At 34.0% G+C, this 27,052-nt stretch overlaps 7 protein-coding genes and 1 pseudogene across 8 annotated transcripts in view; 3 read left to right on the top strand and 5 right to left on the bottom strand.

Moving 5' to 3' along the window:
- LOC104707681 (transcription factor MYB35-like) lies at window positions 2,007–3,401 on the bottom strand. Its single transcript, XM_010424080.1, has 3 exons — window positions 3,169–3,401; window positions 2,927–3,056; window positions 2,007–2,797 (listed from the first exon to the last, which is right to left on the bottom strand). The coding sequence occupies exons 1-3, from the start codon at window positions 3,302–3,304 to the stop codon at window positions 2,050–2,052; spliced, it is 1,014 nt and encodes a 337-aa protein (XP_010422382.1). The 5' UTR covers window positions 3,305–3,401; the 3' UTR covers window positions 2,007–2,049.
- On the bottom strand, window positions 6,930–8,374 carry LOC104709748 (annotated as a pseudogene).
- LOC104707680 (putative PAP-specific phosphatase, mitochondrial) lies at window positions 8,323–11,228 on the bottom strand. Its single transcript, XM_010424079.2, has 9 exons — window positions 10,984–11,228; window positions 10,791–10,887; window positions 10,601–10,703; window positions 10,216–10,427; window positions 9,842–9,901; window positions 9,282–9,622; window positions 9,035–9,113; window positions 8,874–8,924; window positions 8,323–8,648 (listed from the first exon to the last, which is right to left on the bottom strand). The coding sequence occupies exons 1-9, from the start codon at window positions 11,082–11,084 to the stop codon at window positions 8,499–8,501; spliced, it is 1,194 nt and encodes a 397-aa protein (XP_010422381.1). The 5' UTR covers window positions 11,085–11,228; the 3' UTR covers window positions 8,323–8,498.
- On the top strand, window positions 14,278–14,842 carry LOC109126008. Its single transcript, XM_019228956.1, has one exon. The coding sequence runs from the start codon at window positions 14,392–14,394 to the stop codon at window positions 14,653–14,655; it is 264 nt and encodes an 87-aa protein (XP_019084501.1). The 5' UTR covers window positions 14,278–14,391; the 3' UTR covers window positions 14,656–14,842.
- Window positions 16,299–16,636, top strand: LOC109125971 (putative defensin-like protein 165). The gene is made up of 2 exons (XM_019228801.1): window positions 16,299–16,350; window positions 16,440–16,636. Exons 1-2 carry the CDS (start codon window positions 16,299–16,301, stop codon window positions 16,634–16,636), a joined length of 249 nt encoding a protein of 82 aa, XP_019084346.1.
- LOC104707679 (vesicle-associated protein 4-3) lies at window positions 17,025–19,051 on the top strand. Its single transcript, XM_010424078.1, has 7 exons — window positions 17,025–17,427; window positions 17,852–17,922; window positions 18,010–18,091; window positions 18,178–18,296; window positions 18,374–18,451; window positions 18,569–18,691; window positions 18,816–19,051. Exons 1-7 carry the CDS (start codon window positions 17,115–17,117, stop codon window positions 18,867–18,869), a joined length of 840 nt encoding a protein of 279 aa, XP_010422380.1. The 5' UTR covers window positions 17,025–17,114; the 3' UTR covers window positions 18,870–19,051.
- LOC104707677 (putative lipid-binding protein AIR1) overlaps window positions 21,608–27,052 on the bottom strand; it is a 16,003-nt gene continuing 10,558 nt past the window's right edge. Inside the window, exon 2 of one of the 2 annotated variants that reach the window (XM_019229065.1) lies at window positions 21,608–21,946. The gene's annotated coding sequence lies outside the window, so the exon portion shown is untranslated. The remainder of the gene's footprint in view (window positions 21,947–27,052) is intronic. The other variant, XM_010424077.2, reaches the window with a different exon arrangement.
- LOC104709747 (putative lipid-binding protein AIR1) lies at window positions 21,940–22,320 on the bottom strand. Its single transcript, XM_010426311.2, has one exon. The coding sequence runs from the start codon at window positions 22,269–22,271 to the stop codon at window positions 21,948–21,950; it is 324 nt and encodes a 107-aa protein (XP_010424613.1). The 5' UTR covers window positions 22,272–22,320; the 3' UTR covers window positions 21,940–21,947.

The following is a 27,052-nucleotide window of genomic DNA, read 5'->3' as shown; positions in this document are numbered from 1 at the left end:
AGCTTCCTACCTTACTTATAAATGATCAAACGTTATGTATAAAGTCCACTTTCGGGTTGGCGACACTATAAATTGATTCTTGTAATGTTTTGGCCAACAAAAATATTGATTCCTAAATTTTCAGTGTTGTATTTGTCAATATTTATGATTGGTTAGTCACTTGGTAAAAGAAGTTTAAGACTATTAAGATAAGACATTCATTAGATAAACTATATATCTATACAATTACTCAACTGAATTGGCCCGCACACAAATAAAGTCATACTGTATTAAGCAATGTTAGAATGATGGAAGAGACTTTTGTCCAATATATTAGATGAAATATGAGTATGCATGCTTAATTGTAATATAGGTTTATCCGTTATAGTCAGGTAAATACTTAAATCCAATAAAATGTCTAATACTATGGATTATTAATTCGTCTTCATAACATGATAGTAGATCTTTAATATATAGTATATTGTAATAAATAAATGGTAAAATACAACCGTATATAGACGACGAAATTTTGGTGTTTGAATTAAATTTGGCAGTGACATATAAGAAACTCTACCATTGAAAATCTTGGTCATACAAAAACACAACACAAGTGTACATCGAGGACAAAACGTGTTTTTCGTATGGGAATGGACTAAAAATCGAAAACAACTTTTGGGATCATGTAAAACAAAATTTGCCTTTTTAGTCCAAGTGATTCATATGCCACCGCCCAAAACAAAAATTCATGTCTAGACTTTGTAGGTCCTGATTGACAAAGGTAATCACCAATTACGAAAACATTTTATCAAATTAAATGAAATGACAACATATGCATTTAACGTTGATACGAAAAGATTTACGTTATGGCTAAAAAGATATTTAGACGGATAATAGACGACAACGTTCTACAGTTTCAGAAATCATGATAACCGAAGTGACCACTAAATTTTTTAGCATTCAATAATTAAACAGTGATATTGTCAGTTCTATGCAAAAATGGTTTAAAGCTTAGTACCGTTTTAGTTAATTCTTACCTCAACTGAGAAACCCAAAGTGTACTTTATATGGAACAAAAGCAATTACTGAAACACAAGCGAGTCAAAACAAACAGCTCATCCCAAAATGTCGACGTTGAAACTTAAAGCAGGATCCATCGGTTCGTTCGTGTTTACACATGCTTTGTCCCACGCGTCCCCACTCTCAGATGGCTCTCCGTACACCACGTGTAAAAAGTGATCAGTAAAGAACAAACCGTGAAACCAATTAAAAAAACGAACTTTTCTAATTATTACCCTTCTCCAAATTATTGCTTTACGCGTAGCTTGTTTGACACGTGCGCCTGGTCATTAGCATACTCTCCCGTGATCGATTCGACCCCGACGGGGTTTTACACACGTCGTACGCTAATAAGTGTACTTCTCATGTTCACGCGCCGGCCAGTCTTGCTGAAAGTAATTTTTTTTTGGTAAACATGTAAAGATTCATTACCAATTTTTTTGGTAAACATGCTGATGGTAAATTTGTAAGAGTTTTTTTTTTTTTTTGGTTCGTGTATGATCATATTAGTAAGTTCTTCGTGAATCTTTATTTTCTTTTGTTCTTTTTTACTCCCTATTAACAATGACTTTGAACAAAATTTTAAGATATACTATTTTAGATTGACTTTAAGGGCCCATCATCCATTTCAAAGCTACATGGTTAATTTGGCTCATAAAGTCAATGATTATTTTCAGTATCAATTAGTGTCCATCTTCCTTTCTATTTCGGTAACAATTGATTTATACATCTTCAAAATTTCAAATCATATTTAAAATATGATCGTTGATACGATCACCATGTATTTATGTAAGAAGAAAAGCCGACCACATATATTAAACAAAAGAGTAGATAGATACCAATAATAGAAACTCTTATCAATAATTTAAAACAATGCATGAGCTTTGTATATTGTTTACTGATGGGATGTTGCTTTCCCTTTGACGAATATACTTTTGTAATAAATATTTTTAAAACAAGAGTATCTTGGATGTGTAACAAAATCTAAATAACGAAATACAATATTTTTGTTTTTTACATGACACTATCCCAATGGTTTTTTGTTTCTTGGAATTGTAGAAACCCATTTACGTCAAACGAGTAATCAGGAATTTCAGAAGTACTTGTAATAGTGTTACTGTAATAACTCTCTTTTTCATCATCCGTGCTGCAAGTGCTACTATTGATGTAAGTTGTGGAGCTTGAGTTTAACGGAGTTGGGCTCGAAGAAGGTGTGGTCAAGACCGAAGCAAAGTCGGAGTAAAAAGGTTCTAAAACAGAGTTAGATTTCGAGTAATCATCGTCGTAGTTCGATGGAAACGAAGGCATTGAATCTTGAACTGTCGACTTCATTGGCATGAGGTCCTGGAACTCCGTGAATGGATCAGGGAACCAATATTGTAATTCTTGATTATCAGTCATTTTGTAACCGGTTTGGTATTCATTTACTTCGGTTTGGTTAACCGTGTGGCTCTCGTGCGTGCTGTTTTGGTTTGAAAAGAGAGAGGTTGCGAGTTTGAGTATCTCGGGGTTAATCAATGGTTGATGACGACCATCACCCATCATCATGAACCTCGACATGTTCATATGTTGATGGTTATGATGCGAAGAGTTGAAGATAGATGAGTTGAGAATGGAGGAGATATCAAGAAGATCAAGACGTGGGCTGTGGGTTACTGGATCGATTCCCATCTTCAGAAGTCTTTTCCTGATGTGAGTGTTCCAATAGTTTTTAATCTCGTTGTCTGTTCTTCCGGGCAAACGAGTCGCAATGGCAGACCACCTATACAAAAACAAACTAAGTCAGAATCATTGTAGACTTAACATGAACATGTACTATTTTAAAATTTTATTTAATTTATAGTTCTTAATTTTTTTGATATTTTCATAACCAATAATAGATCAAACTCACTTGTTTCCCATGATGCTGTGAAGTTGAATAATGGTTTCTTCTTCTTCAAAAGAGAATCTTCCTCGCTTAATATCTGGTCGGAGATAGTTGGTCCACCGGAGCCGACAACTCTTACCACATCTTTGTAACCCTATAATCAAGATTCAAGAGCAAGAAAACCAAAACATTAGAAAACAACGTCCAATTAAGGGATAATATATATGATTAAAATGTGATACTGAAGAGGTATATTATACACGAACCAGCATTCTTGGGAAGAGTTCTCCAATTTCCATAACCATGTATATTAATATAATCAGTGAGCTTTTTATCTTCCTCAGGAGTCCATGGTCCTTTCTTGAGCCCATTCTTCTTCTCGCAACATGGTGATCTTCCCATCTTTTTGATTAATTGTTACTCGATATGAAGTCAAAACCTTTTAAAAAAACACAATGATTGAGTAATATTGAAGAAACAGAGACTAGATAGATAGAGAGAAAAGAAAGAGAGAGACGTAGGGTCCTTAAAGAAGAGTACGAAGTATATATAGGGAAGAGATAAGACTCTTATCAAAAAAAGGTGAAGTCAAATTGATTCGGTGCCGTCCTCTGTTTATCGATTGGGCTACGTGTCCTTTACAAATCCCAAATTTTTTTTTTGTTTTGTTGTCAAAATATTTTTTTTTGGATGTATACATTCATACTATATTATTATTTAGATAATGGATTATTTCTACAAGTGAATTATGAGATGGGTACTATATTACTAGTATCATATATTTGGTATATACATGTTTGTATGTTTTTTTTTTGTTTTTTTCATATATCAGTTATAAGTTATAATTGTGCATGTGAATATAATTTGACACTGAGTACAAAATTTGTAATTTGGGGAACCAAAATTATGTGCTTAAGTTAGATACTTAGATAGTATATAAACCATTTATACATTCTTGTTTATTTTAATAATAAATGTTGTCAATCCAACTAATACCCTAAATTCGAGTGATATGTTTCAAATTAACTATTTCTAATTGATTAGGTCTTTCATAATTTTTTAATATGAAATTTGATTAAGTTGGGTTTCAACATTAAGAAAGACGGTAGACAAATGTACGTACGATACGAAACACGCGATTTTGGGGAGACTTGTAGTGTAATACTGTGTATAAATTAATGTAATAAACTTGTGCGATGATACTTAAACTAATCAAATGATAAATAAGATAATTAACAATGCAATCACAATCTAAAAAGGGACATGGACGTCGTCGAGGAGTGTCGCTCTCCGTAGCTTTGGGCTGTTTTCACATTAGCTGTCGCCATAGTTATGATGCCACGTATTTTCACTCCCTCTCTCTCACAATTTCAACCCATCTCGATCCTTTCTTTTCCTTTGGACTTTTTTTCTTTTTTCTCTTTTCCTAGGGGAAAAACACAAAACATTAATGGATAGGATTATTAGGAGGGATTATGAATATTACAGATACGTCAATACTTGTCTGTAAATTTGATGTAGAAATGGAACTTTAAAATTTTATCATTAAATATGAAAATCGTAATAGCTTACATTGTTGTTTTAAGAACGAACGCTTAATGTAGAAACTCACGATCATAATCGAATTACGATTGGACTAAATATTGAGTAATGTTTTTATTTTTAATCATTAAGTAACCTATTGAATAATCTTTCCTTTTTTGGAAATTAGTAAGAAATACAATTACAATTTATTTTATACTGATAAAAGCAATATTAATTAGCCACCAATTAATGAATTTGTGAGTTTGATGTATTCAATGTATTAAATGCATATACAGCATATTTAGCTGTTCATCTCTGTCTCTCTCTATCCCATCAAACTTTTTCCAGAAAAAAAAATGAAGACCAATCTTTTGGACTTATTAGCTTTTTTTCTACGTGGGATTTTAAATACATTATTGTGAATATGCGTGATGCATGCTTCCAAATTCCAATTGACATTTTAGATTTTGAGTTATATATCTTCTTACTAATCAGCTGGCTAGGTAGTCATTTTGAAGTGACAAAAAAAATGATTGGTACATTTTGCATGGAGTACGAACACGCACGATCTATGAGACTCCTCTTCTCTTTCTATTCTTCGCACTTTACAACTACGAAACTAGATTTGTAATGTACTCTATATTTCCCCTAATGATTGGCATGTATGATGATGAGTAGCTAAAACTCTAGAACAAACTAATTATAGTTAATGAATTACAAAAGGATTTAAAGTTTGGAGTCTTTAATCTTTATTATTGGCGGAATATGGCCTTGCTGTGCATAATTTCAGGCAAAGAAAAACCCATTCGAATATATTCCAACAAACAAAAGCATCCAAGTAATAAAAATACATAGGGACAAAATAGTTAATCTGTCGACAAAATCTTTCCAATTAATAATCAGCAAGGTGGATACATAACTGTAATTAAAACATTAGCAAGGAGTGAAATAATGATCGAAATCACTCTCGTATTTATGTTATTATACTAAAACTTAATTTATATAGTACGTTTCGTTACTGTCTCGTTGCTTGCAACTCAAGAATCGGTCGGGTTTAACGACAAATGAGAACTTCACAAAGTGCGAAATTATGTGAATGAACAAGTATAGTTATATTTATATATAAGAAAAGGAGAATAAAATTATATTACTTTACCAAATGGATAAAGAATGCAGGAATAATTAACTAAAATAGATTAGAATTTAGAAGATAGCTAGTGATGCCTATATTAGGGTAATAACCTGTCAAACAACTAGAGGCTTTGCTTGCGCATGAATTTGCCACAAAGAGTAGCCTACGTGTTACTACATATAGTTGACCGTATCTTATTTGTCGATAATGTTTCGAGGCTTTTTATGAATGTATATACATTACAATCGCAAACATTATGTGTCGATCACGAACTCACTGTGGATAAAATCAATTGGAGCTCGGTTGACTTAAACGTATGGAAACATGTGCAATTACAAAATTTTTGCGAAAGCAGATGGTTCGCACACATTTAGATCGAATTGTAACATAAACATACGTGACTTCGTGTAACTGACATCAAATATGTAGTGAGTTTTCACTCTCTATATCAACTATTGATCTTTTCTCAAACGATTTAACATAAACTATATATCAACATAAACTATTTCTAACGAATTATAACTCGAATCAGTACTTGCTGTAATGAAGCCAGATGGAAAGAAAAAAAAAAAAGAAGTTAGGCAGTAACAGTATGTAGCCACATATTAAGTATAGATATGCGATACTGACCTAATTTTTCTTAATATAAGATATATATGATTGATTAGTATATATATATGAATCGAGTCACGTAGAGATTATCGTCGCGTTCCAGATTTTTGTTACGTAAGAAAAGAGCCCATTGAATCCTAAATAGTTGAAAGGTGAAGACAACGACCAAGAGTCCACACACACAAATACATAATAAACATAACATTTATTTATGTATATAAAACTATAATATATATGCGACACGATATCGGAATAGTTGTGGAGTTGATGTGCCAGATAAATTACATCCACGTTATATTTAAATATTAGTGAAAGTATTTAGTAGTATCTATTATAATACACATTTGAATTATTAAATGTAGTGGTTTCTATTCTTGGAGGTTAGTTTTAATAATAGAGGAGTTGATGCTATAATGATACATTGATACACTACCAAAATAACGATAAAGAACTTAATGAAAAGACAAAAGACATTTCTTCGAGATACATTACTAGAAGAGCTGAAAGGTCTGAATTGTGAAATTTTGTTTTTTCTTTTTCTTTTCCTCCTAAACTATACAAGGATGAAGGATATAGCAGATTCTGGAAGAAAATATTGATAAATACTAGTAATTAGGCATATAATAACGATAATCATTAGGCAAAAAACCAACTAGATAGATATACAGTACTTTCAATAATACAATATATAAACAAGCATACTCCGAAGTAGAACAAGAATGGAGATCATCTCAAGAATCTGAGTATGAATTATATGAATCAAAGAGCTGGTGAAGCAGAAGTATCATCTCAAGAAGCTGATTATGTAATCTTCCGTTGCTAACAAGAACACCACCCGCGGGGAAAATGACCCTCCTTTCTGATTGATCTTCCTCCAAATTGATTTCATCACCTTCCCAATCTGTTACCTGAGAGGAGATACGAGACTCGATATTTCAACAAACTTTAAAAAAGAGATCATGATCATTAGACTGAAACAAAGTTACTTCTTCTTTAGGGCTTTGTTAGATTCCTAAGCAAGCTATCTTGTTATTTGTCGATTTTTAAGAACTCTTATTGATGAAATGATATGGTAACAAGAATGGCTTTGAGACAGAGTGTATAAAGATTTCACCAACCTTTCCTCCGGCTTCATGAACACATATCATCCCAACAGCATGATCCCACGACTACATGTTTTCAACACAATCTCTTGAGAGAAAGAGAGATAAATAATACTCGCTACAACAACATAAGGAAGAGATTATGCTGTGCGTAGAACCGGATCAAACAATAGAGTACCTTTATTGTTCGCTGAGTTTTGGTTCGGAGAAGGAAAACAGATGCTCTGCCTGAAGCTACCACCATATACTTGCACAAACTGTACACACAAATAGGGAAAGTGAACTGAGTGGAAATGTTAAAAATTTTCATACAAGCAACTCGTAGCTAGTTTCAGCTCTAAAGAGGTAAAACTGTTCATTACTAATTTTTTGTATGAAGAACTTTAATGTGTTTTAGTAGAAAGAAAATTAGCAGATACCTTCCACAACATGTGGGCACCAGAATGATATCTTCATGTTGTAAGTCATCTGAAGCTATTTTTGCAGCAAAGAAATCGGAGAGAGGAAGTGATTCCCAGGTTTGGCTTTCTTGTATACAATACCTTGCTTTGTTCACTAAATCACAGGAATCAACAAAACACCTTGTCCAATCACCGCTTACTTTGCCAGAGATATTTCGTAAACCCTTAGTCCACGTTCCACAGCCAATATGCGAGATCATTAGAGTTCCGGTGGACTGATCTGATAAATCTCCTGGCCAGTTTGGACAGCCCATAACTCCCAGCACAGTTTCATTATCTACAACAAGGCCAATGACACTGTATATTGGATAGTTTCTTAATGGGCTTTATATGATTGGGTAAGTGGAATTTCGTTTCTGTATTGGGCTTCCACGACGGCGATGGGAGACACGACTACTCCCGCCTTCTTCTGTAAGCCTCTTCGTCTCCATTACCTTCTCCGGATATCTTTGATTCGTCTTCTTCGTAAAGGCAAAGTCCGACGAGAGATCCTTCCTGGATTGAGGTACCGTGACAGAACAGCCGTTAAAACACAGTACCAAATCAAGTGGATTGAGAAAAAGATTGTTCGAGATTTTGTAACATGAATCATTAAACTATCATTCAAATCGGAGAAGATTATCACGAATTTGATCATCATATCACAAGAATGGAGACTAACTTTCAAGTTACAGCTCTGTCTCTATCTCTATTCACAGTATATATAATCTGTGTAAGAATAATCTCAGAACCATATAAATAACTATAAGAAGTGTCGTGATGAATCAAAGAGCTGGTGTAGCAGAAGATGTCATCTCAAGAAGCTGACTATGTAAACTTCCATTGCTAACTAGAATACCACCCCCTGGGAAAATGACCCTTCTTTCAGATTGATCTTCCTCCAAACTGATTTCATCTCCTTCCCAATCTGTTACCTGAGGAGATACGAGAGTCAGATGTCTCAAGAAACTTAGACCACGAAACAGACCCAAGTATTCTTTCTCAAACAGAGAGATCATGATCATCAGATTGAAAAAATGTTCCTAAGTTCCTTAAAAGAATCATGTGTAAAGGGCTAGACAGAGCAAACTATGTTGTTATTTGTCAAATATGTGGTAACAAGAAGGGCTTTGTGACAGTGTATAAAGATTTTCACCAACCTTTCCTCCAGCTTCATGAACACATATCATCCCAATAGCATGATCCCAAGCCTACATGTTTTTAAGACAATCTCTAAAGAATGAGAAATACTCGTATATATACAACAAAATAAGAAAAAAGAAGTTGATGTGCATAGATCAGAATCAAACAATCTGAGTACCTTTATTGTTCTCTGAGTTTTGGCTCGGAAAAGGAAAACTGCTGCTCTACCAGAAGCTACTACCATATACTTGCACAAACTGTACGCACAAATAAGAGAAGTTTACTGAGTAGGATATGTTATAATTTGCATACAAGCAACTCGTAAATTATAAACTAAAGAGGTAAAATCGTTCATTTCTATTCTTTGTTGGATGAAGAACTTTAGTGTGTGTTAAGTAGTATAGAGATAGTTAGTAGATAGATACCTTCCATTACATGTGGGCACCAGAATAATATCATTATGCTGTAAGTCATCTGAAACTGTTTTTGCAGCGAAGAAACCAGAGAGAGGAAGTGATTCCCAGTTGTCGCTTTCTTGTATACAAAACCTTGCTTTGTTCACTAAAACGGAGGGATCAACAAAACACCTTGTCCAATCACCGCTTACTTTGCCAGAGATATTTTGTAACCCCTTGCTCCACGTTCCACAGCCAATATGCGAGATCATTAGAGTTCCGGTGGATTGATCTGATAAATCTCCTGGCCAGTTTGGACATCCCATAACTCCCAGCACAATTTCATTATCTACAACAAGGGCCAATCCTACCTGAAATGTCAGAAACATAACAATACAGCATGAAACCTTATATCCAACTCATACAAGAATGGCTTTTGCAAAAAAAAAAAAAAAATGAGTAGAGCATAGCAAGGAGGTTTTTGAGGATATTTCAAATTATCAATCCCACAAAATGGTTTCTATAACTCTCATACGAAACTTTCTAAGACACTGAAAGAAAACGAAAAATCACAGGGTAATGAGACATACCACATATAAACCCTCATCTCCTTTAAGAAACGCCTTTGTGCCATCAATTGGATCCAAAACCTGCAGATCAATGGAAGTAAGTTGCAGGCAGCATGGACAGTATAATGAAAAGTATCATATCATCTAGGCACAAAAAATATGTGCATCATTTTCTATGTTAGTGCTTGGGGGGGGGGGGGGNTCGAGTATTACCCATTCCTCAGTTCAAGTCTGACATTCCAAGATTTACAAACTTCAACAATGACAATCAACTGTGGATGGTAAATATCTTATACCATAAGATGAACAGGGAACAACATTTAGCTAATGACTAGAAGACAGTAACAAATGGAACTTAGAGACACATTCATATATCATGGTAAAATGTAACATACCCAATAAGTAGCTGGCTTGTTGCAAAACGCGTAAGCATCTTTGCCACCTCTGTCAATTGCTTCTAGTACATCAGCATCAGACAACTCATTGGCTCCAATGCTTGTTTTTGATTTGACTTCACTTACCACAGAGCTTACAAGGTTATTAGCACGCACGAAATGAGAGTCCTCTTCAGCCACCAAAGGTATTGAAGGAAACAGTTTCGATAGCTCTACAAATCAGAAATAAGCAAAGACAAGATTCAAATTTGAAATCAGAGTTTCATGAAAACAGCGTTCTTTTTCACAAATTCACTACATAAATCACTTAAACCATTGATTCTACACAATCAAGAAAAGCCTAAACTAGTGGGACTCATTTACAAGCCTGCTCATTGTATCTCACCTAAGCTGACTAAAGCTTGCACTCCAAAATCAGCAATTGTAACTGGAGTTTGATCATTCTTCTCAACAATCTTCTCTTTAGACGAAAAAAGCGATCTTTTGACCTAAGCCATTGTCAAAAGAACCAAGCTTTAATAGACATCAATCTGAGAATTGAGAGACAACGGAGGTGAAAAAAAACTTAAACTTACATCAACACAGAGACGACAAGCTCTATCAACAGCATCAATGGCGACCTCAAGCTCCTTATGATACTTAGATTGATGCTTCGGAAACGGAAGATTAGCTCTGCAGAGACACAAATTCGAAAACGATTTGAGAGATTAGAAATTTGTTACAGAGATGGGGAAGTAATCGATTTGAGGTAGAAAGAGAGGGAGAGACCTTACGATGAAGTATCTTCTGCGGAGAGGAGTAGGGGAAGGATTGAATACCGGTGAGAATTTAACGGCGGAGAATCGAGCTCCGGCGTGGAGAATGTGCATCGCGGCTGTTATCTGCGGCAGACGGTAAACCGGTGAAATGAAACCGGTTTTGTTTGATATATGAACGTTCCAGCTCTAAAGTGAACTGGATACTTGGATAGTAATTCTTTTTTTTTTGGTCAAACACTAATTCTATTTTATCTATGGATCCTCTAAATGAGAGATAGATATTGATTGTGCCAAAAGATTGAATCTTTGTGGAGGATATATAATTATATATGATGTTTTCACCAAAAATTTATTTTGTTTATCAAATACAATATCTATAAATAATTGTTATATTTCAAAACTTTTAAGTTATAATTTATAAGTAATCTTATAAGAATAGTTATATTTATAAAAAAAATAAAAAAAAGTTAAAAAAAATATATATAAAACACACATTTTTTTCAACATATAACACTATGTAAAAAGAATATATATAACATATAACACTAATGTTGCGGTTGCAGTTGCTCTGTAAGAAGAAGTAGCAATGAATAAAAACCCCATTTTTCATTCAAACGATTTCCTTATCCAACTAATTTGTTTGTCAGGTTTGTGGGTTAAACTCAAAATTTCATAAATCTGGTTTTTGGTCAACTAAACGAAAACTAAAATTAAATCATTCCTAGGTAATATCCAATTTTGAAATCTTTGGGAGTGTATGTTATTACTTATCATTAATACAATTAGTTTGTGTTGTGTACTAAAATTTCGAGGATAACTATTTTATGATAAGTTGATGAGAGTAAGAATACATAATCTCTTAGAAGAAAAATTATATTAGACTCTCGTAATTATAATGTTATAACTTATGTTTTCTTGTATACACAAAATATTTTTTAAACTAAGATAATATAAATATAAATAATATATTTAGATAAATGTAAATATTTTTTAAATTATATTTTCTAGAATCTTCTCAATCTTCATAATTTACATATTCTTGGTTTATCATCTCGACCGTCGATCTCCGGTTCTCAATATCCCAATACTTTACAATTAGTGTAGATTTTCTAACTCTTTGCGCAAAATTTCATATATATTTAATATTTTGTAATGCATGTCCATAATTGAGACCATCTTGAACTAAACTATAGATTCATTTCAAAACTCTTAAAACTTTGTATTTTTTAACATTTAAAAGTTTAATAGCACAATGAATTAATATGTGACATGGGAGATTTTTTATTTGGCTTGGACCAACCGAACCAAATCCTCAGCAAAACAAAACAATTTGTGTCCGGGGTCTTGTGGGCAAGTGGTAAGGAGATGGGTTTGGGACGCCAACACGTTTTAAAGTTCGATTCATCTATTTTGCGAAACTCCAATACATTGTTTCTCTGAGACCCACACATATATGGGTTCATAGCTTATGGTCTATTTAAAGATCCGAAGAAAATGTCTATATGTAAGCTGTACTTCTCCCATTGTTTTAGAATTTACTCTGAGTTATAAAAATTAAGAACAAACTATTTTTGAACTTGATATAATTAGTGATTCATTATAATGTCCTTTGTTTAGATTTTTCTAATAAAGTATTACATGATTTTGTCCAAAATATATATATATATATATATATAATAAAGCTTTAAATGATATATTATAATATTGTATATATATATATATATAATATAATTTATATGGGGTTAAATTGTGCTTTTTAAAAATTAATAAAATCCTATAAAATAAATTTAGAAAGTATTTATTTATTTGTGGCTATGGTTAACATCGGCTTATGTTCTTTCGCTTTGACTATGTCGGTCATGTCATATTTCAATTTTCTGAGACCACTTGTTCTGAGATAAATGGAATCCTGTCGTCGTTTTTTTGTGGGTTCAACTAAAAGAAAAACAAATATGTGGTTAAGATGTCGTAGCCAGAAACGGAAATGCTAATTATGCTACGAGTTATGGACCTACACAATTTTGACATTACTATTGGGTAATTAAAGCTTGGCGTGTTCAATGTTGCGAAGTCGGTATTACATGGAGACTTTGCAAATCTTGGCAAAAAAAAAATATTATTTAGAATGGCTGATACATTTATACGAACGTACCTTTCTGGCTATAGCATGTTGGAGACTTAGCAAATAATAATAAAACAGTATATGGAATCTTTATATTAAAAGAAAAAAGATGGGAACCTTTCGGATGAAATTCACTATTCAGAGACGATACTCGACTTTGTGACAACTTGCATACTTCACCTAGCTTTAAAGACTGCCATACAGAAGCCACCACCACCAAATGGATAAATGAAATCTAATTACAAAGGTTCGTAGTGCATGTCTATCGTGTTGGTGCGCATATAGGCTCGGCTTGATTGTATGTATGAGATGTGAGGGGGTAAGCTTTAGACTCTCTGTTCGTAACAATGGATACACGCAAATGAAGAACTTGGTGCATGCATGGCTTACAACAATGGATCAAACTTTTTTTTTTGCCGAGGTTAAAAAAAAACTTGAACCTCGGCAACTTAGTGGCAGACAAGCTTGTCCCTTTAGCAACTAGCACACACCACCCAAAATCCATTTTTTTAATCTTCCATCTTTACGTATCTATAGTTTGCTCTTTTGATCATGTAGTACAAATACAATAAAAATGACATGAAAACGACCGTATTTTATAACATTATTATATCCTAACACTTTCGAGTTTCCAAATGATTTTCAAAATTTTAAAATTGAGCATAAAACTATAAACTACGAAGTCGTGTTGAAGAAAAAGCATGATTGAAATACAAATATAGAAAAGAAAACTTGGTCAAAAACTCGAGTAGACAACCTTATCAGAAAAAAAGTAATTTACAATAGACAACGTGAAGCAAAAACAAAAATAAACGCTATCTACTTATCTTGAAACGATTAATGAAAACAACTAACTTCGTCGTCAAAGTGAAAAACATCGTAATTATGATGATTCATAATTATCCATCAGGAAAAAGGACATATGTAGATATTTTAATTTCTTTATCAGAAAATAGACATTAAAGTAAAGAGAAAGTAATAAAAAATATCCATAGATTCATCTTTGATCATATCCCACCACATGTCGCGAACCTTCTCTTAACCGCCACTTGTCAGTCACTTTATCCAATAGTAATCTCAAGATTCGTCGAGCCTCCGGTTTAATACCGACTCAGCCGGTAGTTTCTCCCAAATCATATGGCTCACTCACTTACTTTGTCCCTCTATATAAACAAAAACACCTCTCACATCTCCTAAAGAATTATAAACTCTTCCTCTTCGGAATCTGAAAAGCCATAAATTTGCAGAGAAAATAACAAAAAAAAAAAAACAAATCTAAAGGATCAGAATTTTTCAATGAACAGAGTGATTAGTCAGTTTTCCGGTAAGTTGATGAAGGAGAGCGGCGGTGATGTGACGGCTTTAAGATCTTCCGTCAAAGAATCAGTCTCGTCGCCGCAGAGTTCACTTTCGTCTTCGTCTTCGTCGTCTTCGGTGAGGAGACTTAATAAAGGCGATCTTGAATCGAGACGATTTGGTTTAGCGGCGAGTGAGAAGCTGAGGCAGGCGGAGGAATCTTTAAGGACTGTCATGTTTCTGAGCTGTTGGGGATCTTGTTAGATCTGATCTGAAACGTTTCTTAACTGTGTTTTGTTGTGCTTTTGAGTTTGAACTTTTTGTGAATATTTTTGTAATTATCCTTTTTTTCTATTTTGTGTACTTCTCTGTAAAGTCTCTTATGTACATATTGAAGAGAAGCTATGAAGAAAATGGTTTGTTTATCATCAAATCAAACATTTTCATTTAACTTTGTGAATACAGTAAGTAAATTTACTAATTGAAAATTGAAACTATAGAGTATAAGATTTTTTTTTTTTAATTTTAGTAACGTTGATGATACGTAATGTTGCATATGATGTGTTTGGATTATAATAAATAAACTCCAACTTGGAATCTTTTTTTTGGAATCTTTTAATGGATGATATATAATTGTTTGAGGTGCATCAATATAAATCAGCTTACAAGACTTGATTTCTAAACTCACAAAATTATCAAAACATGCCTAAACAAAAAAAAATCCATTGTGAATTTTGAAAAACACAAATACTATCTAATATTAGTTTAATTTTTTTTTAACTTCGTATAATTGATTTACATTTTCTGGTGATGGTGGGTTAACTTGGAAAAAAAAAAAGTAGATTTGAGGTTTTTTTAATGCGGAAAACCATTAAAACAATATATATATATATTACTATAAATAAAGAATATAAGACTATTTATAATTTTAAATAGTATTGTAAAATATCATATATGTTATCAACAACAACATTTGTTTTTTTGTTAAAGTTAAATGGTTAGTGTATTCAAATAAGAGAAACTGTACCATAAACCATGTTTAAATGTGCTATAATCTATTCATTCTTTCTAAATATATCATAATCGTAACATCTTTTCTAAATGTGTTATATTTATGGCATGAGCGCAAATGAAAAAGACGAAATTAGTTTTTATAAATAACATTTTTAGCATTTAGTGAACAATTTTAATCTACGTCCATAATTTTAACTTATTTTTTCATTTTGGTAGATAACAAATTATGCTATAAATATCAATTATGGTTTAAAAAAAAACTGAAAACAATATAATACATTTGAAAACTTTTTGTAGAAATATGACACATTCCGCAAAAATCCCATCAAATAACTCATTTTATTTCTATTACACAGGTGTGCAATTATTTGTAGGAAGGCAGTCAAAACTTGTCTCGGTCATCTTCAAATATTCATGAGATACGGTCAAGCCTTTGAATCTCTCTAGACAATAATCTCCTTCTTCCTTAATATCACACAAGTGTTGACCGAGAGCTAGCTAGAGGCAGGCCCGGCCCACCCCTGAAACAGCCAAAGCATCTGCTTTAGGCCACATAATATATATAAAAACTTTGGATTAATTAATTAAACAAGTTCCTAGCTAATTTGGTTTTGATGTACGAAATCATATCTCAGGACGCGGGTTCGATGCCCCAAAACAGCAGTTTTTGTATTTTTTTAATTGTTTGTATCATATGTTTACAGTTAATATATTTTATAAAATACCTTGTATAATAAATGCTTTAGGCCTAGGTAATCTTAGGACCGTCCCTGGCTAGAGGATGATTGTATATAAGTGTTGGCCATGAGCTCATGAATAACATATTAAAAATTCACATTCACTCGATTTCTTTCTCAAACATTTTTCAAATATTAATAAACAAATCTCGCACCATGAACAAGCAATTGTTTTCTTATTTCATGGTTTTTGTAGTTCTCCTCTCAGGTAATTAAATTTATTAATTCGTATATGATAAACGGTCTAATATGTCAATGTACAATGACTTTTTTGTTACTTACTATATTGGTTGGCAGTAATAACGATTGTTCCAAAAACTGAGGCACAAAAGAGATGCAAAAAAATACTAAACCCGGGAACACAATGTTTGTTGGCAAAGTGCAGAGAAGAGTGTTTCAAGGAGTTAAATGGCAACGGAGTTTGTGTTGAGACGCCACCAACCTCTGGCAAGTACACATGTAACTGTTTCTACAATTGTGGCCCTGGACTATGATTTCTCTCTTTTTTTAAGAGCGTTCGATAATAATTATGTAAACTCAGTTTAAAAACATTGATCTTAATCTATATATAATATGGGATACGAAATAAAAAAATTTATCTTCAAATTACATATGAAATCCTCATCTTCAGATAATAAAAATGATGTTATCAAAAGACATTTCCACTAGTAATGAAATCTCAAACGTCCTTTTTTTTATTTTGCGATTGCATTATTAACCGTATCTTACTAACCACTACAATACATTAGAGTTAGACGATAAGCTTATACTATAAACCTAACCGTTTCATTCAGAATGCAATCGCCACAAACAAAACCATAAAAAAAGTAAAGGCAGCGAATCAAAAAACGCGATCGTAATAAACGCTATTTCATTCTGCTATTTAACTTCTTCTTCGTCTTCTCTTTTAATTAAAAAACAAAAAACACTAAACCCAATCAAATCCACTTTGAAGCTTTCCCCGATTCTCCAATGGCCTTAACGGAGGAGAAATCAGATCCCGATGGTCGACGTTGGGGCAGATTCAAACTCCCCTTTCGAAACTCCAACAACGCTCAAGCTACTCCTTCTTCGTCTGCATCATCGTCTCATCTAAATCAAAATTACATTCATCAAACTCGCCATTTTCAATACCACGGACCTCCTGTAGTAGAAGGATTGGGTCAACAAAACCATCATCAGTCCGCCGGAGCCACGATCCCTTCTATGTCATCTGTCGCGAGATCGCTTCTTCCTACGAAACGCCGATTGAAGCTTGATCCTTCTGCAAAACTCTACTTCCCCTGTGAGTTCTATATATATATATATATATTAATTACTACTCTAATCTCAATCTCCATTGAATCAATTGGAATTTGACTGATTTGTTTGTTTTTGGATCATAGTGTGATATGGACTTAACTGGTTTTTAGCATATATTTTTCCTTGGAATCTATGAATTTGGATAATATATATTGAAGATGATGATGTTGACCTTTGTAATTGTCTGCTTAGTGGAAAAAAATTAATATATTTACAGCCCATACAGATTGATAAGGTTACTATGTACTGTGTAAGCAAGCCATTGAGCAAATTCTTTGTCAATTTTAAGATTCACTCTAGTTTACAATGAAATTGTAATGAGGTAGTTCTTTCAGGTCGTTGGATGGTGTTTCTGCAAATTAGTTTTAAAGATTTACTGATTTAAAGTTTATGAACTTTGTTTGAAGATGAGCCTGGGAAGCAAGTCAGGAGCGCTATTAAGATTAAGAATACGAGCAAGTCTCATGTAGCTTTTAAGGTTTGTTCTGCATCAAGTTTTTGATTATGGTTGTTGTCATCAGGTTTTTTTTTTTTTAGTCTCTGCTGATTCGATCTGTTTCTTCAGTTTCAAACAACGGAGCCAAAGAGTTGCTTTATGCGCCCGGCTGGTGCTATTCTTGCTCCTGGGGAAGAAATTATCGCAACTGGTATTTGCTTCTATCTATTTTGATCAACTGGTATTTCTAGCATTGGCCCCGAGGATTATGCGTTGACTGTTACTACTTCTTGTTAGTTTTCAAGTTTGTTGAGCCTCCTGAGAATAGTGAAAGGCCGGTGGAACAAAAGAGCGGGGTTAAGTTTAAAATTATGAGCCTGAAGATGAAAGTCCCAACGGATTATATGCCTGAGCTGGTAAGTGACAATGGTAATAACTATTGGTCAGAATCTAAAAGAGAAGATAGATTTGAGACTTTTGTGTGTGTTTGCAGTTTGAGGAGCAAAAAGAGCATGTCTCTGAGGAGCAAGTAATGCGTGTGGTATTCTTGGATCCTGAAAGCTCTAACCCAGTGAGTCTTTCTTCTTCCGTTTTTTTTGGCGCCATCATTTGGATCATTTCACTGCTTTAGACACTTCTAAATATATAGCTGATCTTTAATCTTGTTACCTTCTCTCTCTCCAAAAAGATGATGGAGAAATTGAAGAGTCAATTAGCAGAAGCGGATGCTGTAGATGAAGCACGGAAGAAAGCATCAGAGGGTGTTGTTGGTCCAAAGCCAATTGGAGAAGGACTTGTAATAGATGAATGGGTGCGACGCAATGCTATTATTTTCATAAGATTTATCTTCTCTGGGTTTGTTTGTTTTTTTTCATAAGACAAGAAAGTGTGATTAAAATTGTTTAATGTTTTTTCTCCTTTGTTGTAATAACCAGAAGCAACGCCGAGAGAGGTATCTTGCACAGCAACAAGGAGGAGACATGGCTTGAAACTAAAAGGTCACCAATACAGAATATGTGTGTGTATGTATGTGTTTGGTTTAGTTGTGTGGTTAATCACAATGTGTGTGAAGAGAAAAAAAAAAAAATGTGACTTTTGTTATTTACAGTTAAGAACAACGATTGTTCCAGCTTAAAAGAAACATTGATCTTGTTATATGTTTACTTCGACCTCTACCGAACCAAAACTTTGTCGCCACTAACGTTCTGCTAACTCCTGTATCTGCAAGTTTTGATATAAACATAACACACATGCTATTTGAAATAAATTCAATATTCCGCCAACGAAAAAATAATCGTATCGATTCTATATGAAATCTTTACCAAACTGTGACAAATTTATGTTATAATTAATGAAATTTAATCAGGATAAATAGTTAGAAAAGCCATTTGTGTCTGAAATCTCACTCTTGCCCATACATGGCTGATGGCTTTTGGAAATTTTGATGCAGAATTAATTAATCCCTGATTAGTGGTCGTATATGTACAGTTCACGGACCAGATTAAAGTTACAATCCTCTAGTAGATAAAAAAACCCACACGCTACACCATAATGTATTTTTTTTGTAAACTAATTTTGTCTTTTATATGTATGATAAAATGTTAATAGTTTTTATTTTGGGAAAATCTCATAAAAAAAAAAGTGGTATTGACAGTTATTTTCATTTTAAACTTCTAAGTTTTGAAATTTTATTATTAATTAGATAATTTTTGCTATTTTAAACTTTCAAAATAGCTTCTGTATTTGCCGACCCCTAAAACTTAACAAATTTACAATGAAAACGCAAGAGTTATGCGCTTTGGATCTTTAATGCAAAGTAACACACAAGGGTTCAGAAACTCTCTTTTGATTTATTAGAAAATAAATTTTACAAGGATTTTCCTTTAACTCTATTTTCTAACTCTTTCTCTCTCTCAACAAGTTCTAAGATCACAACTTTGATCTAAGAAGCTTTCAAAACCCTTTATCCCTCTTTGAATCTTCAAGCTATTCTTTTTTAAAGCTTAAGATTCAACTGCTAGGATTTCTCCATATATGAAGTGCCGATCTTCTCTCAAGACCGGACACCCTATTTATACTAATTGGACTCAGCCATACAACAAACTAATTCTCAATTCTAAATAAACTAGAAATTGTTTATTTCTTTTTTCTTTACAAATTAGAAAATTAACAATCGTTGTAAAACTTCCTTTTATCTCCGTAATAGGAAAGTCTTTATGCTTCCAGAATCTTCTCCTTGCATCTCATGCCTTTGCTTGACCGCCTGAATAGATTTTCTTTTACACTTCTTGAACTCTGACCTGCTGATCCATCTCTTGAACTACCATAGTCTTTAGTACATCACCTATGTCAATAGATGCATCTTCAATCTCCCCCTTTTTAACTCTCTGTTTCTTCAAGCACTCATGATTCAATAACTCTCAGGTTTTCAGGCACACCAACAAACTTATCATAAGTCTGATTAAAAACTTAGACATAAATGCGTTGCTTACAAAAGAAAAAACATCACAGACACAAATGACAAACTTTTGGCAAATTGTTTTTAGAGTGATGAAATGAAAAACCAAAATAACTTGATGCTTGGTGCTCGATGCTCCCCCGCAAATCGACACCCCCCCTCCCCCCATCCCATAAACTGGTCCTTCTCCCCCTGCTTAAAAAGCACACAGGTTAAAAACCAACTAGATCATCTTAGAGATAGGGTTAAAAACTCGCTACAGCTATACTATATAGTTCACATATAAAACATTAATATTCTAAATTGATGTCTGAGGTTTAACCAGCTCTTCGGTTAGTCCGTAGATCTTATTGTGAGGCCTGACATTAATTAAATCAAAGATACCAATGGGAAACAGTTTGAATTTTTGTAAATAATACTGTAACCATGTTTTTGAGTTCAGAGTACGTGGCTTATTCTAATTTCTAAATAAGGATTACTATAAAACTATAGCCTTTTCACTATTCTATAACCTTGTTGTTAGTTTCTATAAACCATGCATGGCTTTCTGAGCAGAGTTAGTTAATCCAAAGACAAGCGGCAGCTTCTAGGTCAACCAAACCGTCAATGAGGCTGCAAATACAGCTTAACCGAAGGAGCACCTAATGTCACATTCAACAAGTTAGGCGATTTAACAAAAATACCGAGCTTCAAAGCATCTTTTGGGCATGTCTCGATGGCAGGAGCGCTTGGGGTTGGCTATATATGGTTTGTAAGAAGACGATGGTGTACAACCAGAGAGGCAAGGAAATGTCGAAATAATATCGGAGTTGTTTGCTTGATATTGGTGAAGATATTAAGAGTTTATTGGTCAATATTAATAGGATAAGTGTGTACTGAACATGTGTTCGCCGTAGCCCCTAGCTAGGGTAGTTTAGCTGGCGATCTGAAGCAAAGCGTTTGAAACGCAATGTCATGGTCGATAATTGAGATTCAAAGTTGCAATATTCCGGTCGTGACGTTTCAGTTTGTTTTGTTTCATCCGAGTCACAAGTACGAAGAGACACAACTCATCGTGTTGTAGTGTCTGATAAAGCAAAGGAGTACGTACTTGCTGGCGAAAAAAAATAGAGTACGTACTTGCGAATAAGACAGAAATATGTTTGGTTTATCCAGTTTTGCAGAATTATGTCGTCTTAATTAGGATAATTTTTGTTTTTGTCAGCAATGGTCTGATGTAAAATATGTCTTAATGCTTACAACGAAATACTAATAAACACAAGTTTTGTACGTAGTGATATATTATATAATGTCACCTTGGTTTTTAAGATAGACATATAGACAACGTCAACGACATTGATTGATACTTTTATTAATCAAATTGAAAGAAAAAATTACAAAGAAGAGATGGAGGAACAATGAAGCAAAGGAGTACCAACTTGCCGATTACACACACAACCCCATTATCCATTATTGCATGAGAACGTACGTACGTTCATTTTAACCAATCAAAGAAAAATACCCAAAAAAAGAAGACCACCTTAAAATAAACAAGAAGATGACAACAGGTTCCACAATTCATCAAACTGTATGATTCATTCATTTTATAGGTATGTTATAAGTATTCAACTTACACGCATTGGAAGTTCGTTGGAGGTGTTCTACCGCAAACATTGAGGAGTACGCTGAGATCGATAGGAAGTTTAAGGTTGATTCCAAGAACGTTAACCTTGACCAAGGTGCAAAGGCAGACTGCAGCCTCAAGGTCAGCCAAACCTTGGATGAGAGAGCAGCATGGCGTTACAGGTGGATTTCCCAATGTTATGTCCACTAGCTTGAGAACATTGGCACAAACACCGAGTTGTAGGGAATCTCTAGGACAAGCCGCAGAGGTGTAAGTGATGAAGAGGAGGTTGAGAGAAAGGAAGAGTGCAAGGGAGGTTCTTGGAGCCATTTGTTTGTGGAGTAAAAAAGGCTCAAGAAGTATTTGTGAGTTTAAGTTGTTTGAGATTTGTGGAGAGAAATGTTAAGTGTTTTAGCCGGTATTTATAGGGATTTCATTAGGAGAGAAATGAGAAGGTTTAATTAATAATTTGTCTTTAATAGGGGATTAGTTGACTATTTTTTTTTATAGATATGATTTGATTATTAAAGAACACTTAATATTCATCATTGTACAAGTTAGCTGGTAATCTCTAAAGAGTATAATAATTCAAAACAACGAAACATTTTCAGCAATACAATTACAAGGGTACGTGATATCCATCATTGAAAAGTGTTAATAGCCAAAATATCATCTTGCTTGAAGTACCTTTTTTAAATATCTCTCAGGCTATTATTCAGTGAGTAGCTTGTTTAGACAGATAGACTATTGGAGAGATCGAGAATTTCTTCGACAGGCTAGTACCAATACGATAATCATCATGCCAACTCATTCTTTACTAAAGAATGATCGGTCAGGTATATTCTTATTATCTTATTTTTTATATCATGAAATTTTCTTTAATTAACTACATAGTATATTTCTAAAAAAAATGATAAAAAGTGAAAGAAGTTGATATGGTTCAAATAGTTAAAATGTTTTAAACCAAGTACAATATTGTGGTGAACTTTTTTCTTGTGTATTAAGGTGAAGTTTAATCCTAATGAACACAATAGTTTTTATGTGACCCGATATAAGAGATTCATATGTGTTTCCCATATGAAATCTTTCGGTTAATAGAAGATTAGTATAGTAAATATTATAGATTTTATTCCAAAAGGAATAAAAGAATATATTTCTGTATACAGATTATAATGGCATAAAATCAATTTATAAAAATAATAATCAAGTGAAACGAAGTTGAACTTGCTGTATATTTTTCATTTTAAAAGTTGACCCGATATATATGGGATGTGTGCAAAGATTTGATTTACCAAAAGTATATGACATAACAAAGTATACCAAAATAATATATATATATATATATATATATATATATATAGGACATAACCAATAGTATACCAAATAAATTCTGATGCTTAGTGTTTTTCATGTTACCAAAAAAACATGCTTCACACTTCATAATATTCGTTAACAAATCATAATCCAGACTCGCCACAACTTTAGTTCACATTTTTCACTTCGAACAATAGAGTATCGGTGTTCTTTTGAATTCCAACGGAAAACAGTTCACATTTTTGTAAAAAATCTTCATTAAGCAATTAAGCTTTACAGTTGAGAGTACGTACGTTGCTTATTCTAAATGAGGAGTATAACCTTTTTCACAATGATAGTTGCTATAAACATATATAGACCACACAAAAAAAAACATATATATATAGACCTTTTTTTTTTTTTTGAAACACCTCTTGTTTTCATTTCATTAAGATAGAAACCAAGTACATAGAATTAAGGACTCTGAGAATCCAAAGAGTAAAACACTACAGCAACAAAGGGCATTCCCCAATGCCTTACAAAGATAAAGAAAAAGATAGATAGGATTAGTCAATAATGGTTTCTTGAGAGCTTTGAGCCAAAGGCTAGCTAGCCTTTTGGTACATGTGAGGTCAGGGATCATCGACATTTCTTCCATGATCAGGTCAATGGAGGGACATAAAGCCACTGTCTCATGACAAAGTGACATTGAGGAAGGGGTCAGAGTCGTGGATCTCACCGGTATGAGAAGATCTACATAAAGTAGGACTTTGACAATGGTTTGAGCAATGTTGGTTATGCTTTGGTGCTTGAAGTCGTTTGTTAGTGTTGTCGTAGAGTGAGATAAAAGCTCAGACAAGTCATAGCCATACTCAAAGCTTGGACAACTTGGAATCGGGATCCATATACCATTACACGACAAGCTAAGATGTTCATAAGACAAAGCCGTAAAGGATATACCTACCAGGATTCTAGGATGATTAAAACCAAGCCATAGTAACGATGATGCATTACTTCTCAGATGGAGTCTTCTACCATAGAGATCGTAATCTTGATCACACCAACGACTAAGGTTTGGCAATCGGCATAAAAAAACTGACCTGGATTTTAAGGGATAGAAAGTTGAAGTACACCTTATGGGCTTGGGCAGAGCCTTAATGGGCCAAAACCAACTGTAGGATCCATTAAGAGGAACCCTAATCGTGTGATGGCTATGTACGGATTGCGACCATGGCGGCTGCCCGGAGGAAGTGGGAGGATTGGCCTTGAACTCGGACTCATCGGAAAAAGTGGTGCAATAGTGGTTTGGGATGAGTTTGATCCGATGTTAAGGCAGGGAGGCAAGAAGACTTACTCTTTCCAGATTTAAAACAAGTTTCCCTCAGAAGAGAATCGCCGTGCGCCGTCGACGTCTCCCCTGTGCATGGTGCATCTGCCGGTCCAAGAGAGAAAGCTCCTATCAGCAACGAAGCCCAGGGTGAGGGATCTTCAGGGGTGAAGTGAAAGCCAGTTCGAGAAAATTTCAGATCCAAAACTAGATCTAATTTTTGTAACTCAAGGGCTTTCGGATGCTTCTGATTTGGTGAGGCGGACAAGAGGTGAGGGAAGAGGTTCACCGGAAACCGATTCCCTTCATTGATAATTGATGAATCGCCGCAAGAGATTATAGGGTTCAAAATGTTTTAGGGATTTTGAAAAACATAGAAATAAAATGGGAAAATAACTAAAAAGAGGGGAAAATTAGAAGGATTCGAAACAGCAGAGTAAACAGATGGTTTTATCCCGACGCCGGCGAGCGGAAGCTCCACCGGCGCCGGAATGGTTTTGACTGGAGGTCGCCTCGATAACTTCGCCTGGGAGAGAAAAGGTGTTGTTTAACATATATATAGACCATGCATGGTTTTTTGATGCATAATTAACAAACCTGGTGCACGCGTGTGCATGTACAAATCCAATACTTACGGACCAGATTAAGAAGGTATTTTTCCTCTATATCATTTTGATTAAAACGAAGAAAACATGCAAACATATTTAGTAATATGTTTGACAAAAAAAAAATAAAAAAAACATATTTAGTAATACTGAAACAAAAGCATTTATTTATTATCAAGACAAAATAAATAGATTACACTAACACAAACCCATATTTACACTAACACATAACCCATCTCATGCACCAAATTAAATATAGAGAAAACATAAAAAGTAATGAATACAATTTAAAGTTCGAACACATTACATACATATCCATAAATTCAGGATTAAAGGGCATTAATTGGAAGTCACGTCGAGCCTTTCTGCTGCAAAGATAAACCCCAGCTTCAAGATCAACCAAACCGTCAGTTCGTCAGTGAGGCTACAACACGGCTTAACCGGAGGAGCACCTATTGTCACATTCACAAGGTTAAGGCCTTAACACAAACACCAAGCTTCAAAGCCTATCGCATAACCGGTTTGGGGGTTTGCTTTGGTTTAATAAGCAAAGAAGAGGATGATCACGTATTAGGAAAGATTATGTGAATATTTAGATATATGTTACATTTTCTATTATTTTGTAATATTGTATCTTGTACTCCAAGTTTAGAATATTTTTAGGGTTTCTACTTCTATGTATAAAGCCGTGCCAAGGTATTTTGATGCCATAGGCAAAAATTATGGTTTAATATATAACCAAACATAATATAAGGTATATATAATGTTTCCATTTTTTTAACTAAATTTATAAAATTAGTAAAACTTGTAAAATCACAATTTTAAAAAAAAATTATCAAAAACAAGCACAAAATAATGTAGAATAGAAATGTTAACAAACAAAATATAGTTATGCTGATATACAAAATGTAATATCTAGTATATATAAAATAATTAATAAAAATCAATAAAGATGAATAACTAAAAAAAAGTTTGTAAGAAGTAAAATAAGAAAAATTAATGAAAAAAAAAGAGGATACAATACGCTCATGTACTTGTGGAGGTATCGCAACACAATTAGAAGAAGACAGAAATGAAGAACGTACAAACACATGTTTAAACGGTTTGGATTCTACAAGATTTGGAACTGTTTGTTCCACAATTACCAGCATGGAGCCTCTCCCCAAGATCTCTCAAGTGTATCAGCGTATTATTCGCGAAGAGAGGCAACTGAGCATCACCCGTAACAGAGATGAGAAGACAGAAGCAGTTGCCTTTGTTGTGTCCACAAGCAATAAACCTCGTTTCTTCTCACCATATAACCGCAAAAAAGATGTTACTTGTACACATTGTGGGAAGTATGGACATGTAGTGACTGATTACTTCTAGCTGAAAGGGTTTCCAGGATGGTGGGGTGAAAGAGGACGTGGTGGTGCTCGTGGTGGCGGAAGGTCTAGCTGTGGCGGTGGAATGATCGGGAATGTTGCTGGCCATGGACGTGGACGTGGAGACACACCTGCTGGCCGTGTTTATGCTGGACAAGCTGTTCATGCTGGTACCAAAGAAGAAGAGCTTGATCATAACTCCTTCCCACACCTCACGAATGATTAATGGGCTGCATTGAAACAATTTCTTAATACTTAAATGACTGATTCTGTTGAACAATTAACCGGTAAGAGAGTTAATGGTGACTTTATTATTGACACAGGAGCCTCCCATCATATATCATGGAAGCTTGATCTTTTAACCAATGTTGTCGATATTAACCTGTGTTCGATTGGATTGCCAGATGGTGATAGATCGATGGCTATCAAACAAGGCGATCTTTGTCTAGGGGGTGACTTGTGGCTTTGTGGAGTGTTATATTCTTCAGAATTGATTTTTTTTTTTTTTTTTTTTTTTTTTTT

The sequence above is a fragment of the Camelina sativa genome, chromosome 8 (genome assembly GCF_000633955.1).
Source record: "Camelina sativa cultivar DH55 chromosome 8, Cs, whole genome shotgun sequence".
In the NCBI taxonomy this organism is placed as follows: domain Eukaryota; kingdom Viridiplantae; phylum Streptophyta; class Magnoliopsida; order Brassicales; family Brassicaceae; genus Camelina; species Camelina sativa.
The sequence above is the reverse complement of the archived record's forward strand: the minus strand, read 5'-3'. Positions and strand labels throughout refer to the sequence as shown.

Excerpts from the sequence above, each read along its gene's own strand:
- LOC104707681 (XM_010424080.1), bottom strand. The coding sequence starts at position 3,304 with ATGGGAAGATCACCATGTTGCGAGAAGAAGAATGGGCTCAAGAAAGGA. Across the intron at positions 3,057-3,168 it reads AACTCTTCCCAAGAATGCTG|GGTTACAAAGATGTGGTAAG; the intron begins GTTCGTGTATAA and ends TCTTGATTATAG. Across the intron at positions 2,798-2,926 it reads CACAGCATCATGGGAAACAA|GTGGTCTGCCATTGCGACTC; the intron begins GTGAGTTTGATC and ends GTTTTTGTATAG.
- LOC109126008 (XM_019228956.1), top strand. The coding sequence starts at position 14,392 with ATGAACAGAGTGATTAGTCAGTTTTCCGGTAAGTTGATGAAGGAGAGC.
- LOC109125971 (XM_019228801.1), top strand. The coding sequence starts at position 16,299 with ATGAACAAGCAATTGTTTTCTTATTTCATGGTTTTTGTAGTTCTCCTC. Across the intron at positions 16,351-16,439 it reads TTTTGTAGTTCTCCTCTCAG|TAATAACGATTGTTCCAAAA; the intron begins GTAATTAAATTT and ends ATTGGTTGGCAG.
- LOC104707679 (XM_010424078.1), top strand. The coding sequence starts at position 17,115 with ATGGCCTTAACGGAGGAGAAATCAGATCCCGATGGTCGACGTTGGGGC. Across the intron at positions 18,297-18,373 it reads CGGATTATATGCCTGAGCTG|TTTGAGGAGCAAAAAGAGCA; the intron begins GTAAGTGACAAT and ends GTGTGTTTGCAG. Across the intron at positions 18,692-18,815 it reads GACTTGTAATAGATGAATGG|AAGCAACGCCGAGAGAGGTA; the intron begins GTGCGACGCAAT and ends TGTAATAACCAG.
- LOC104709747 (XM_010426311.2), bottom strand. The coding sequence starts at position 22,271 with ATGGCTCCAAGAACCTCCCTTGCACTCTTCCTTTCTCTCAACCTCCTC.
- LOC104707680 (XM_010424079.2), bottom strand. The coding sequence starts at position 11,084 with ATGCACATTCTCCACGCCGGAGCTCGATTCTCCGCCGTTAAATTCTCA. Across the intron at positions 10,888-10,983 it reads AGAAGATACTTCATCGTAAG|AGCTAATCTTCCGTTTCCGA; the intron begins GTCTCTCCCTCT and ends GTGTCTCTGCAG. Across the intron at positions 9,114-9,281 it reads GTGCCCACATGTAATGGAAG|TTTGTGCAAGTATATGGTAG; the intron begins GTATCTATCTAC and ends TTGTGCGTACAG.